A 14,100-nucleotide genomic window follows, 5' to 3' on the forward strand; every position below is an offset into this window, starting at 1 on the left:
AAAAAAAAAAAAAAAAAAAAAAAAAAAAAAAAAAAAAAAAAAAAAAAGAATATTATGAACAACTTTGTCCAAAACTTTGATAGCCTAGCTGGAATGGAACTATGCCTTGAAAAACACAATCTACCAAAACAAACCCAGGGAGAAATAGATAATCTGCCTAAGCCTGTAACCAATAAAGAAATGGTATCATAGCAAAGACATGTAATCAACCCAAAAACCCATCAGTGATAAACTGGATAAAGAAAATGTGGTACATATACACCATGGAATACTATGCAGCCATAAAAAGGAATGAGATCATGTCCTTTGCACGGACATGGATGGAGGTGGAAGCCATTATCCTCAGCAAACTAACACAGGAACAGAAAACCAAACGCTGCATGTTCTCACTTATAAGTGGGAGCTGAACAGTGAGAACACATCAACACGGGAAGGAGAACAACACACACTGGGGCCTGTTGAAGGGGGTGGGAGGAGGGAGAGCATGAGGATAAATAGCTAATGCATGTGGGGTTTAATACGTAGGTGATGGGTTGATAGATACGGCAAACCACCATGGCACAAGTTTACCTATGTAAAAAACCTGCACATCCTACACATGTATCCTGGAACTTAAAATAAAATTTAATTTAAAAAAAAGAAACTCAATCAATGCATAATACACTTCCAAATGAGAAAGCACCAGGCCCAGATGGGTTCACTGGTGAATTCTACCAAACATATAAGGAAGAAATTATAGTAATTCCATACAGTCTCTCATAGAAAATAGAACCCAAGGGAATACTTTCTTAAAAAATGCTATGAGGTCAGCATTACCCTAATACCAAGACCAGGTAAAAAAGTTACAAGAAAGTAAAACAGACCAATATCCCTTACACAGATAAATGTAAAAATTCTCAACAAATATTAGCCCATCAAATCGAACAATGTATAAAAAGAATTATATGCCACAACCTAGTAGAATTTATTCCAGGTATGCAAGAATGTTTCAACATTCAAAAATCAATTAATCCATCACATCAAAAGGCTAAAGAGGAAAAATGACATTATTACATCAATAGAGCAGCAAAAGTATTTGGCAAAATCTAACACCCATTCATGATTTTAAAAAGAGAAACTCTGGGAAAACTAGGGATAGAGGTGCTATGGGCTAAATGTGTATGTCCCACACCAAATGTGTATATTGAAGTTCCAACAACCAATGTGATGGCATATGGAGGTGGGACCTTTTGCAGTTAATCAGGTTTAGATTATCTGATGAAGATGGAACTCTCAAAATGGGATCAGTGCTCTTTTTTTTTTTTTTTTTTTTTTTTTTTTTTTTGAGACGGAGTCTCGCTGTGTCGCCCAGGCTGGAGTGCAGTGGCGCGATCTCGGCTCACTGCAAGCTCCGCCTCCCGGGTTCGCGCCATTCTCCCGCCTCAGCCTCCGAGTAGCTGGGACTACAGGCGCCCGCCACCACGCCCGGCTAGTTTTTTGTATTTTTAGTAGAGACGGGGTTTCACCATGTTAGCCAGGATGGTCTCGATCTCCTGACCTCGTGATCCACCCGCCTCGGCCTCCCAAAGTGCTGGGATTACAGGCTTGAGCCACCGCGCCCGGCCAATCAGTGCTCTTATAAAGAGACACCAGAGAGCTTGATCTCTCTGTCTCTCTCCCCACCTACCCCCCCCCCCACATGCACACACTGAGGAATAACCATGTGAGAACACAATGAGAAGGTGAATGAACGAATGAATAGGAAATCAATGGAAAAACTCAATGAAAACAAAAGCTAGGAAAACAAGCTAGGAAGTGAGACCTCACCAGCAACCAAATCTGCTGGCACCTTCATCTTAGACTTCCTAGCCTTCACGGCTGTGAGAAATGAATGTCTATTATTTAAGCCACTCAGTATATGGCATTTTGTTATAGCAACCTGAACTGAGTAAGACAGAGAGATCTCTTTATACTTAATAAAGAACATCTACAAAAACTTTACAGCTAACATCATAAGGGTAAGAAACTAGATGCTTCCCTGCAAAGATCAGGAACAAACCAAGGACGTCCCTTCTCACTAATCCTATTCAACATTGTACTGGAAGTCCTAGCTAATGCAGTAAAACAATAAACTCAAAAGGTACACAGATGTGGAAGGAAGAAATAAACTTATCTTTGTTCACAAATGACATTATTATTATTATTATTATTATTTTGAGACAGAGTCTAGCTCTGTATTTTTAGTAGAGATGGTGTTTCACCATATTGGCCAGGCTGGTCTCGAACTTCTTGGCCTCAAGTGATCCTCCCACCTCCCAAAGTGCTGGGATTACCACCGCACCTGGCCCACAAATGACATTATTGTCTACATAGAAAATCCTTCAAAATTGCCCTTATATGCTCTCAACAAACTAGTATTTCACGCATGAGAAATGAAAAAAGTGCCCCCAAAGACCATTGAACCTCTCATTGTGAAACAGAAGCTCATGAGTTTTAAATAGAGAAGAAGTCAGGAGGGGCCTCTGAACAGTTTGTTCTCCAAGCAGCCGAGCACACCTTCACTAAGGAGAACTACATTCTAGGATTTAGCATTGTTCTTGAATTACCTATCTCAGATCCAAAAGTTCAACTTGCTGAAGGCTTTGATGTGTTTATGCCTAAAACTTCACTGTACTCTATATCGTCAAACTACACTCGCACAGAAAGCCTTTTGCTTAGAAAATGGTGTGTGCATTTTTTATAACAAGACTTTGGCTAACTCCTTAACCTATTGGGGTAAGAGAGTAAGAGAAAAAAAGGACTTGATGACAACCAAAAAGGACTAGACCAAACTACTGTGTGTACAATAAAAGTGAGAAGTGTTACAGCATTCCAGAGAGGATTAACATGAAAGCTAGCACGATGAAACCATAAGCATTCTGCAACTAAATTGACAAGAGAAGAAAGAAAGTATGGGAACATAATAAGAAAATGAGATCAAGAGGTATACTGAGGCTGGACAAAAACGCATATATCCTATAGATATTGATGACTCATGAAGGATTTTACATGTGAAGGAATAATATGAAATTATTTAGAAATAGATCACTGTAGAGATGTCCAATAGAACTTTCTATGATGATGAAAATATTCTATATTTGTGGTGTCCAGAATTGCCCCACTACCCACAATAGTCATCAAGTGACTATCAAACACTTGAATCCAAAAATATATAATAAAATATAAAAATATAGATTATGAACAATGGGATTTGTTGCACGATTATGGGTTGGCTTAACATTTGAAAATCAAGGTAATTACCAGAATGAAGAAGAAAACTGATATGATCATTTCAATAGATGCAAAAAATTTTGACAAATTTCAGCACCTATCCATTATGGAAAAAAAAGTCAGAAAACTAAGGAGGAAGAAAAATAAAAGAAGGGAACTTCTTCAATAAATATTGAAAAGGAAGAACACTGTTGGAGGATGTATTTACCTGACTCCAATACTTGCCAGGAAACTACAAAAATTAAGAATGTTTGGCACTGGCGTAAGGGTCAATAAATAGATCAATGGAATAGCCTAGGAATTGGCCAACACTTATAAAATTTTTAGATTTTTCTACAAAGGAACCAAGCAGTCCAACTGGGGAAAGTCTTTTTAACAAATGATGCTTGGACTACTGGGTATATATATGGAAGAAAATGAACCTTGACTCCTGCCTCACACAACACACAAAAAATAAATTTGAGACAGATCATAGATTTAACTATAGAAGTTAAGCCACAAAGCTTATAGAAAAAAAAAAAAAAGAATTTCTTCATGTCTGGGACTGTAGGCAAAGGTTTCTAAGAGAGTGTACATAAAATAAACTAGAACTTGGGGGAAAATCAGCAAAGAAAGGCTGAAAAACTATTTCAAATTAAAGTAAACCAAAGAGACACACCACATTCAGTGCGTACACACATATTTGATTCTGTGCCAGGAAAGAAAATGACTATGAAGGAACTTTTGGAACCAACTAGCAGAGTGTGAAGAGTTTATAATTTAGATAATAGTGTAGTAATAAGTTGTATCAGGCCAGGCACAGTGGTTCACACCTGTAATCCCAGCACCTGGACAACAAGAGTGATACTCCCTCTCAAAAACAACAACAACGAAGGAAGAAGAAGCAGAAGGAGAAGAAGGAGAAGAAGGGGAAGAAGGGGAAGAAGAAGAAAGAAAGAAAGAAAGGAAGAAGGAAGAAGGGAGGAGGAGGAGGAGGAGGAGAATAGGGTTCCCTTTTCTACCTGGGAAGTATCAGTGGTTTCAGCAAAACGGAACTTTCTCCAAGATTACCTATAAGGGACATTAAAGAAATCACTCTCCTTTAGGAAGCAAAGAAGAGGGAATTGATGTTTGTAGTGGTGAGGCATGAGCTCCAAAGTAGATCTTCCCAGAGACTGATCCACGGGTAAAGAAAGTCAAGGGGAATAGACTTCGTCAGGATGGTGAATGTATTAGGTTCATACTGCTGCTTTAACTAGTTACCACATACAGAAAGGCTTAAAATAATACAAATTTATTATTATCTTACAGTCCTGGAGGCTGGAAATCTGCAAAGGGTTTCATCACACTAAAATCAAGATGTTGCCAGAGCAGCTATCCCTCTGGGATTTCTAGGGAAGAATCTGTTTGTCTTTTCCAGGTTCTGGAGACAGCCTGTATTTCTTGATTCTTGGCTTCCTTCCATCTTCAAAGCCAACAATGGCCAGTGTAGACTTTCTCATGCTGCTTCAATCTGATATTGAGTCCCTGCCTCCCTCTTCCACATCTAAAGTACCCTTGCAATTACATTGGCCAAGATAATCCAGCATAATCTTAAATTAAATTCAGCTGATTAGCAATCTTAATGATCCTTTGCCAGGTAATATAAAATGGTACAGGTTCTGGAGAACAGGACATGGACATCTTTAGGGGACCATTACCTGCCAAACACAATGAGGGTAGCATCTAAATGAGTTTTCAAATGGACAGCAGTAACAACATCAACTTCGTATTTAACCACATTGTCTGTCCTATGCAGGAAGCAGGGAAAGGAGGGGCTCAAGATTAAAGGATGAATGTGGGGGCGATTCAAAAGGAGCCAGGTTGCTTTGTCTCCGGGAGGGGGGTGCACGGTGGGATCCTCTCCAGAGAATGACTGCTGAAACAACAGGTAGTTGTGGCAGGTGGCTGAGATCCAAGCTGGTGCGAATACCAGCCACATTTCCACACTGTCAAATGTCATGGCAAGAGAAGACTTGACAGGGAACCGAAGAGGAGCCAGGACCATCCCTACCTGGTGCCATCAAAGAGAAAGGACTGTTATGACCTCCTGCGGGTCCTGACAGGGAGAGGTCCTCTTTTGGGGGCAACTGTGGGGACAGTGCAATGCCAACGTGAGCCACTATTTGAAATGAGAAAGAGCAGTGTGGCAGAAAGAAATGAGTCTGGTGCAGACCAGTGGTTGGTTTCCTAGGGTTAGAGGTCTAGGTCTACCTTCTTTTAGAGGAGGGGCAGTGTTGAGGCCTTGATGGGAGCCCCCTGCCCCGGAGTTCACTTAAGAGCAGGTGTACCTTCCTCCCCTGCGTGGCTCCACGAAGCTGGGAAAGAAACGCACAGGACGACCACCCTAGAGCCCCAGGCCTGTATTGCCTGAAATCGCCTCTCCCCTCCCACACTGCAGTGCTGACACCCCCTTTCCCATTAGCGTCCAGGAAAGAGGGTGACGGGACTGGGGAGAGACAGAGGGCAGACACCCAGCAGTTCTTGTGAAGGGGGCTGTTGGGGCGGGAGTGCAGACATATCACTGGGCGGTTTGGTATCCATCCGCTGTTCCCTCCAGCGCGGCTCTTCCAGACCTCGCGATCCTGTCCTCTGCCCGGGCCCCCAGCCGCCCGCCAGTCCCACATATTATAGCAGCGCCAGAAATATGGTAGTGGTCGCCACGTTAGGGTCCGCGGGGGCCTCCTGAGGCACCCTGGTGCCAATCCGCACACCCAGGCTGGGGCTCATCCTGGCTCCGCCCACCTCGGGGTCGGAACTACGGTGGGCCTGGGAGGGGGCGTCGAGCCCTTTCGCGCCGTATCCCTCCGCCCCCCTTCCCGACACCCTCGCGGCGAGCGGTTCTTGCCGCATCCTGCGCAGCCCCTGCCTACTTTGGTGCAGAGGCGTGGGGGGCGGGACGCGTCTTTGCCATTCGGATCGCGGGGAAAGAGGTGGCTCCAAGAGAGGAGCCGCCAGAGGACAGCTGAGGAGAGGAGGGGGAGGCCGACGACCTGGGCCCTGGGCCTCTGAAGGCAAGTGCGCGTGCTTGAGGTGGGGGTCCGGGTTGCGGGGGTGGTCCGGCAGGGTGGAACAGCAGGCAGCCTGCCCCGCGGACCCTGACAGCTTGGCAACGAGGAGACGATCAGGTGGGAGCCAGGCGCTTGAGAGAGGTGCGCAGTGCTCGAGACCCCTGGCGATGGGGAGGCGGTGACCAGAGCGGGCCGGGCCGGGCCAAGGGCTGAGGGGCTGGCTTGAGAGGCACCGTCAGATCCTTCAGAGGAGAACCGCGCTGACCGCTTCCCAGCCAGCTTTGCAGGCGCCCGCGCCCCGCCCTCGACCGTGTCTGTGCCCGGAGAGGGCTGTGGGGGAGGCTCCTGCGGGAGAAATGGCGGAGCGGGAGCCGTTGTTGGGGGCGCCGAGGGAAGCCGGCGGGTGTCGGCGTCCCGGCTCTGTACCCAGTCCGCGGGAGGTGAGCCGCGTTTGCTACTCCGGGCCCCGATTACCAAAAGGGGCTTGTGGGGCTCCATGTCCTGGGTGCCTTCCCTTCCCACAGGCTCCAGGTTGATGTCAAAGTATTCTGTCTGCGCGGTAGGTCTGGCGTATTCTGACAAGACACAGTGAGCATCTGTAGAGGAGAGGCTTGAGATAAAGGAAGAGCACGAATATTGCCTGGATTTCTGGAGGTGTGTGGGGATGGGGGTTGGGCGCTAAACACTGACTGGGGACCCGAATCGGGGTAGGGGACTGTGACCAGAGCAAGTCCGGCATCCAGGAGCACCTCATAATCTTCCCCTCTCTAATGGCGCTTCCCCCGCCTTCCATCCCCACCTACCTCCCCCACTGTCCTAAACTGGGGGCACGAAAGGGTGGGCTTTGGAAGGAGGGGTGATGAGGGAGACATACTGACAAGTACCAATTCACAACCTGTTTTCTAGAATATGCGGCGCCCTTCCCCCATTTTATGCTGCGCAGAGCAAGGGGATGTGGCGCACCTAGTGGTGAATACTCAGAACTGGAGAAGGGAGTAATGGGAAGAGTATGACGTCAAGAGAAGGAGTTGTTATCTCTGGAACCTTGAAGCACGGCCCAAATAAAATGAGAATATTCCACCAGCAAAACCCTGAATGTTGAAAGACATACCAATAATACGGGGACTCATCCTTGGCGTTGGTCTGTCTACCAAGTGCTCTTCTGTCACCCCTGATATCCTGACTGTCTTACTTTTTCATGTGTTTGTCCATAGGCCTACTTTAAGGCTAGCCAGTTCTGCAAGAAAGGCAAGGAGGAGGAGACTGGCTCACAGCTCTGGAGGTTGGTGAGAAGGGGGAGGGGGCAATGTAGGGGACAGTTGGAGACAGAGAGCATGGCAGGTGGCAGATACACTTCCACTTGTAGTAGAAGTGGCGGACCCACTTCTATTCTGCCGGGTTTGCACAGTGCCAGCATCCTTTTTATTTCTTGCAGGAGACACGAGATAGGTGTAGGTTGGGTTGTGACTCAGAAAAAACCGGAGAGCAGGGACTAGGATACAGGAAACCATAGATACGTTGAGCCCTTGAATGGGAAGAGATATATTTGTCACAGGGGCCAGAGTGCCCGCCTACCTACCAAGCACTCACACTCCATTCTGTCATTTATGTTTACTTGTCTGTAGGACCCCCTTCTGTCAGCTGTGGGGCTTGACACCACTTGAACAAGAAAAGGAGGGGGAAACTGCACCACATCAGTGAAGGTTGGTATGAGAGTGGGTATGCTTTTGGGTGGGGTAGTGGAGACCAGCATGGGTCTGGGAGTGATTAGGGTCCAATCTGGGGGCTTATTGGCCCCTCCCATTGCTGACACACTTTCCCACCATTGTTGGACCTGTTTTGTAGCAGGCAGCTGGTCCAGAGAGACTTTCTCAAAGCCCAGCTGTCCCACCTAGCATTCAACATCAGTCTCACTGCACATGGGGTGACACAATTGGAAGAGACTCAAAGCCTCATTTCATTCTCTCTCCCTAGATCTACCTCCAGTGGCTGCTCTGCTGGTGGTGGAGTTGCTGCTGACAACCACCCTCAACAGGTCTGCACCCATCCAGGAAATATCTGTCTTCCTTTAGCTTGGTTGTGCCTGTTCTACACTCAATCTGTATTATTGAATTATTGACTGAGACTGTGTTTGGAAAGGAGGCTCATTGACTACTGGACTGGATATTGACTCTAACTTTTGTTTCCAAGCTTATATCCTCAATCACCTAAAGATCAGAGTGTGAAGAAACAAACCTGTGACAGATCTGTAGTTAAGGTTTAGACTGGGGGAGGAGTATATTACTGGACTTCCTTTGTAACTTGTACCATGACTAGGGCAGAGATTGAGCCTAGCGCCCAGGCCAAGCCTGAAAAGAAGGCTGGGGATGAGGTTATCGCTGGGGCTGAGAGAGAGAATGATGTCCCTCTGGTGGTCAGACCCAAGGTTAGGACCCAGGCAACTACTGGGGCAAGGCCCAAAACTGAGACCAAGTCTGTGCCTGGGGCAAGGCCCAAAACTGATGCCCAAGCAATGTCTGGGGCAAGGCCCAAAACTGAGGCCCAAGTAATGGGTGGTGCAAGACCCAAAACGGAGGCTCAAGGAATGGCAGGAGCTAGACCCAAAACTGATGCCAGGGCAGTAGGTGGTGCTCGTCCTAAAACTGATGCCAAGGCAATCCCTGGAACAAGGCCCAAGGATGAAGCTCAGGCATGGGCCCAGAGTGAATTTGGGACTGAAGCTGTGTCACAGGCAGAAGGGGTGTCCCAGACTAATGCCGTTGCCTGGCCACTGGCCACTGCTGAGTCTGGATCAGTTAATAAATCTAAGGGCCTGTCTATGGATAGAGAACTAGTTGATGTGGATGCTGAAACCTTTCCTGGCACCCAGGGTCAGAAAGGAATCCAGCCCTGGTTTGGACCAGGGGAGGAGACTAATATGGGGTCTTGGTGCTATTCCAGGCCCAGGGCCAGAGAGGAGGCCTCTAATGAGTCTGGGTTCTGGTCAGCAGATGAGACCTCTACAGTGTCTTCTTTCTGGGCTGGAGAAGAGACAAGTATCAGATCATGGCCCAGAGAAGACTCCAATACCAGGTCCAGGCACAGGGCTAAACATCAGACTAATCCCAGGTCCAGGCCCAGATCCAAGCAAGAAGCCTATGTTGATTCCTGGTCTGGATCTGAGGATGAGGCTGGCAACCTATTCTCCTTGTGGGCTGGAGAAAATACCAGTAACTTGTTCAGGCCCAGAGTCAGGGAGGAGGCAAATATCAGGTCCAAGCTCAGGACAAATAGAGAAGATTGTTTTGAATCTGAGTCTGAAGATGAGTTCTATAAGCAGTCCTGGGTGTTGCCTGGAGAAGAGGCCAGTGGTAGATTCAGGTGCAGAGACAAAGAAGATCCTAATACCGCCTTGAAACCCAGGGTCCAGAAAGATGTTGATGGTGATAGGGTCAAACAAGAACCCAGGTTTGAGGAGGAAGTCATTATTGGGTCCTGGTTCTGGGCAGAAAAAGAGGCCAGTTTGGAGGGTGGAGCTTCAGCAATCTGTGAATCTGAGCCAGGAACTGAGGAGGGGGCCATTGGCGGATCCACGTACTGGGCTGAGGAAAAGTCCAGTTTGGGGGCTGTGGCCAGAGAAGAGGCCAAGCCAGAGTCTGAAGAAGAGGCCATATTTGGGTCTTGGTTCTGGGACAGAGATGAGGCCTGCTTTGACCTAAATCCCTGTCCTGTGTACAAGGTCAATGATAGGTTCAGAGATGCAGCTGAGGAACTTAATGCATCCTCCAGGCCCCAAACCTGGGAAGAGGTCACTGTTGAATTCAAACCTGGTCTTTTTCATGGGGTTGGCTTCCGATCCACAAGCCCCTTTAGAATTCCTGAAGAGGCTTCTGAAATACTTGAGGCAAAGCCCAAGAACATGGAACTTAGCCCAGAAGGGGAAGAGCAGGAATCTTTGCTTCAGCCTAATCAGCCTGATCCTGAGTTTACATTTCAGTATGATCCTTCCTACCGGTCAGTCCGGGAAATTCGAGAGCATCTTAGGGCCAGGGAGAGTGCAGAGTCTGAGGGTTGGTCCTGCAGCTGCATACAATGTGAGCTGAAAATTGGTTCTGAAGAGTTTGAAGAACTCCTTTTATTAATGGACAAAATTAGGGATCCTTTTATTCATGAAATATCTAAAATTGCAATGGGTATGAGAAGTGCTTCTCAGTTTACCCGAGATTTCATTCGAGATTCAGGTGTTGTCTCACTTATTGAAACCTTGCTTAATTATCCATCCTCTAGAGTTAGGACAAGTTTTTTGGAAAATATGATTCACATGGCTCCACCTTATCCAAATCTAAACATGATTGAGACATTCATATGTCAAGTGTGTGAAGAAACCCTTGCACATAGTGTGGATTCCCTTGAGCAGCTAACTGGAATAAGGATGCTTAGACACCTCACTATGACTATTGACTATCACACACTGATTGCCAACTATATGTCCGGGTTTCTGTCCTTATTAACCACAGCCAATGCGAGAACAAAGTTTCATGTTCTGAAAATGCTGTTGAATTTGTCTGAAAATCCTGCTGTGGCAAAAAAACTATTCAGTGCCAAAGCTCTTTCAATATTTGTGGGTCTCTTTAACATAGAAGAGACAAATGATAATATTCAAATTGTTATTAAAATGTTTCAGAATATCAGTAACATTATAAAAAGTGGAAAGATGTCCTTAATTGACGATGATTTCAGTCTTGAGCCGCTTATTTCTGCATTTCGTGAATTTGAGGAGTTAGCTAAGCAACTACAAGCCCAAATAGACAATCAAAATGATCCTGAGGTGGGACAACAAAGTTAATATGATTAACCACCCGCCGCTGATCAGCCTTATGTTCCCAAAGAGCCCTGAGTAGTGCTTTGGTGTTCACAGTCTGTTTTTTTGTTGTAACTTACATTTTTTAATGCTTATGTTAACTTCGTCAAACTCTTGTTTTGAGCTGGATCATTTTGTGGATGCCAGATGAATATCAAAACTGAAAACACATTTGTTGATATTTTTGTCTTGCTGTCCAGATTGCGATATTTTTCAGTATTAAGCTTTCAGTGAACTGTGTCACCTAAGTAAGCTACCCTGCTATTTGTTGTTTAAATATATGGTTCTCTATTTGAGTCTGTGTTTTCAATAAAGTTCTATGTTTAAATTGGCATAAGTGACCCTTCTTCAGTTTAAGAACCATGTATAGATACATCGTGTGCACTTACAAACATAGGTAATTATTAGTATGAGAAACATGCGCTCATTAGAAAATTCTGTTCTTGAGCTAAGAAGGGAGAGATTATTGTGGGCTCTGATACTTGAGGAATGCTTCCGAGAAGAGGGACCCATTTAAATTGGTCGAGATAGAACAAATTTGTCAGGATAGGAGAGCAAGACAAGTTGCCGACCTGCTTGCCCAATTATGAGCCTTCCCAACAAGCAACCTAAAATTAATACTTCTTATAGGACCCATTTAAATTACCATCTTAGCCCTGGGTAAGATAACACAAATCATTAGATTGCTCTTGGAAGTGGGCAGTGGTGGTTTGAAGAAAAGTGTGTAATTGAATAATCTGTTTTGGTAGCATGGATGAACCCAGTCTGCCTAAAACAAGTAAAAGGAGTTTGATGAGAAATGCAGTTAGAAAGTTGAGAAGAGGCCAGTTTGGGGAACAGAGTAAGCCAAATCTGCATATTTAACAATTCAAAGTAAGGTGTTACTTCAATGTTACCTAAACGCTGAAAGAGTAGGATAGCACAATTAAATGGAATGGGGAATATGATTTCCTTTATATGCCTAGACAAAGGAAAGTGTTAAGGAAATACCATGCAGCCGTTGAAATGATTATGTATGGATAGGTTTATTGACACAAAAGGACATTATTTTATATTTGCTGAAACAGAGAACGTGACATGTATGGAAAATTAGATTCCATTTTTAAAACATCTGTAAATGTACACAATTCCTATGCAATTTCAATATGAATTTCTAAACATTTCACAGTCTGGAATAAAATATATACCATGTTAAAAAAAATGCTTAGAGACAGGCGTTGGGGAGATAACAAACATTAATAAGACAAATTAAAATATTAATATGCTTACATTTTGTGTCTTGAGTTATAGATGAGCATGCTGGAAAGGACAATTATATAAATGAATAAACTATAAGTGTTAAAATATGGTTAGAGATAATATCATTTAGCAAAGTTGTAAATGAATGAGCTATCAGAAAGACTAGCTTTTCATAAAATGTTTTAAAGACAAAAATTAAAATTGGCCGGGAACAGTGGCTCATACCTGTAATCCCAGCCCTTTGGGAGGCCGAAATGGGAGGACTGCTTGAGCTCAGGAATTCAAGGCCAGCCTGGGCAACATATTGACGCCTTGTCTCTACTAAAAATACAAAAAGTTAGCCCAGCATGGCAGCACGTGCTTGTAGTCCTAGCTACTCAGGAGGCTGAGGTGGGAGAATCACTTGAGCCTAAGAAGTTGAGGCTGCAGTGAGTCATGATCACACCACTGCACTCCAGCATGGGTGATGTGAGTGAGACCTTGTCTAAAAAAAAAATAAAGTAAAATTACCAAGGGTGGGCCAGGCATGGTGGCTCACGCCTGTAATCCCAGCACTTTGGGAGGCTGAGGTGGGCAGATCACTTGAGGTCAGGAGTTCGAGACCAGCCTGGGCAACATAGCGAAATGCTGTCTCTACTAAAAATACAAAAACTTAGCTGAGCATGGTGGTGTGCACCTGTAATCCCAGCTACTGGGGAGGCTGAGGCAGGAGAGTGGCTTGAGCCTGGGGGGCAGAGGTTGCAGTGAGCTGAGGTCGCACCACTGCACTCCAGCCTGGGTGAGAGCAGAACTCCGTCTCAAAAAAAAAATTACCAAGGGTGTTAAGTTTAATATTAGTCTGTTCATGGTACAAAAATGGCACCTTTTTCACATAATTATTACCGTAAAAAACATAACATTTCCTTTTGAGGTGACAACAGAGTTCTGGAGCTAGACAGTGGTGATGGTTGTACAACATTGATAATGTACTGGGTTGTATACTTTAAAATGCTTAAAATGGCAAATTTTATGTTATGTGTATTTTGCCACGATAATTTAAAAAATGACCACACCATACCTTCAGTCAGGAGAATTGGAAAAGACAGGGATATATGTTGGTTTGGAGAGGAAATTCAGACTTAGGAGAAATATCAAATGTTTTATTTTTAGACATGACAAAATTTTTTTTTTGTCTCAGAATGCTCTAAATTTTCAAAGGTTAAATTACAACTCATGTAAATGTAAAAAGAATATGTGAAAGATTTTTCAACACAGTTAATGAACAACTGCTAGGATTAAGAAAATAGTTGAAGGGTATATGTGTATATACAATATACACAATATGAAGATATAAACAAAACATTGAATTTTATAAACACATAGGAAATTAATAAATGTTAGAATAACACTGCCAGGTTAAATACAAAACTAGTTAATATCTTACAGGGCAATAAATTGTAATATTTAAGGTTATCTATTGCACTGGACATAAATCATTTACATATCTATTGAATAAAATATATACATGTTAACATCAGTGTCTACAGAGTTGAAAAATAGGTAAATCAATAGACATCCCAGCACTGCCCTGAAATGACATCCAGTAACTAATGGTGACTTTACCTAAGTTTTGTATAATTTTTCTGACAGTGCAACATGCTTTTTTTTCCCCACCTGATCCTAGTTTGGTAAGGTACATGGAAGGGACAGTTTTGCCTCCCTTTGCAAACCATAAGTTTTAACAGGGATCATCCTAGTGGTGCA

General features: G+C 44.3%; 2 protein-coding genes across 7 annotated transcripts in view; both read left to right on the top strand.

Moving 5' to 3' along the window:
- The window catches only part of BHLHB9 (basic helix-loop-helix family member b9), an 89,070-nt gene that overhangs the window by 40,224 nt on the left and 34,746 nt on the right, over positions 1 to 14,100 (top strand). Inside the window, exons 3-4 of one of the 2 annotated variants that reach the window (XM_025371658.1) lie at positions 7,493 to 7,560; positions 7,904 to 7,981. The exons of the other annotated variant lie outside the window; for it this stretch is intronic. The gene's annotated coding sequence lies outside the window, so the exon portion shown is untranslated. The remainder of the gene's footprint in view (positions 1 to 7,492; positions 7,561 to 7,903; positions 7,982 to 14,100) is intronic. 2 annotated transcript variants of the gene reach the window in all.
- Positions 5,900 to 11,452, top strand: GPRASP2 (G protein-coupled receptor associated sorting protein 2). Of its 5 annotated transcripts, none has more exons than XM_025371646.1 (5): positions 5,900 to 6,281; positions 6,803 to 6,932; positions 7,493 to 7,560; positions 7,904 to 7,981; positions 8,253 to 11,452. In XM_025371646.1, exon 5 carries the CDS (start codon positions 8,587 to 8,589, stop codon positions 11,101 to 11,103), a length of 2,517 nt encoding a protein of 838 aa, XP_025227431.1. In that variant the 5' UTR covers positions 5,900 to 6,281; positions 6,803 to 6,932; positions 7,493 to 7,560; positions 7,904 to 7,981; positions 8,253 to 8,586; the 3' UTR covers positions 11,104 to 11,452. The 5 variants fall into 5 exon arrangements, with proteins under 5 accessions (XP_025227431.1, XP_025227433.1, XP_025227430.1 ...); XM_025371648.1 differs by having other exon boundaries at positions 6,842 to 6,932; positions 8,124 to 11,452; XM_025371645.1 differs by having other exon boundaries at positions 6,842 to 6,932.

The sequence above is a fragment of the Theropithecus gelada genome, chromosome X (assembly GCF_003255815.1).
Source record: "Theropithecus gelada isolate Dixy chromosome X, Tgel_1.0, whole genome shotgun sequence".
NCBI lineage: Eukaryota > Metazoa > Chordata > Mammalia > Primates > Cercopithecidae > Theropithecus > Theropithecus gelada.

Excerpts from the sequence above, each read along its gene's own strand:
- GPRASP2 (XM_025371646.1), top strand. The coding sequence starts at position 8,587 with ATGACTAGGGCAGAGATTGAGCCTAGCGCCCAGGCCAAGCCTGAAAAG.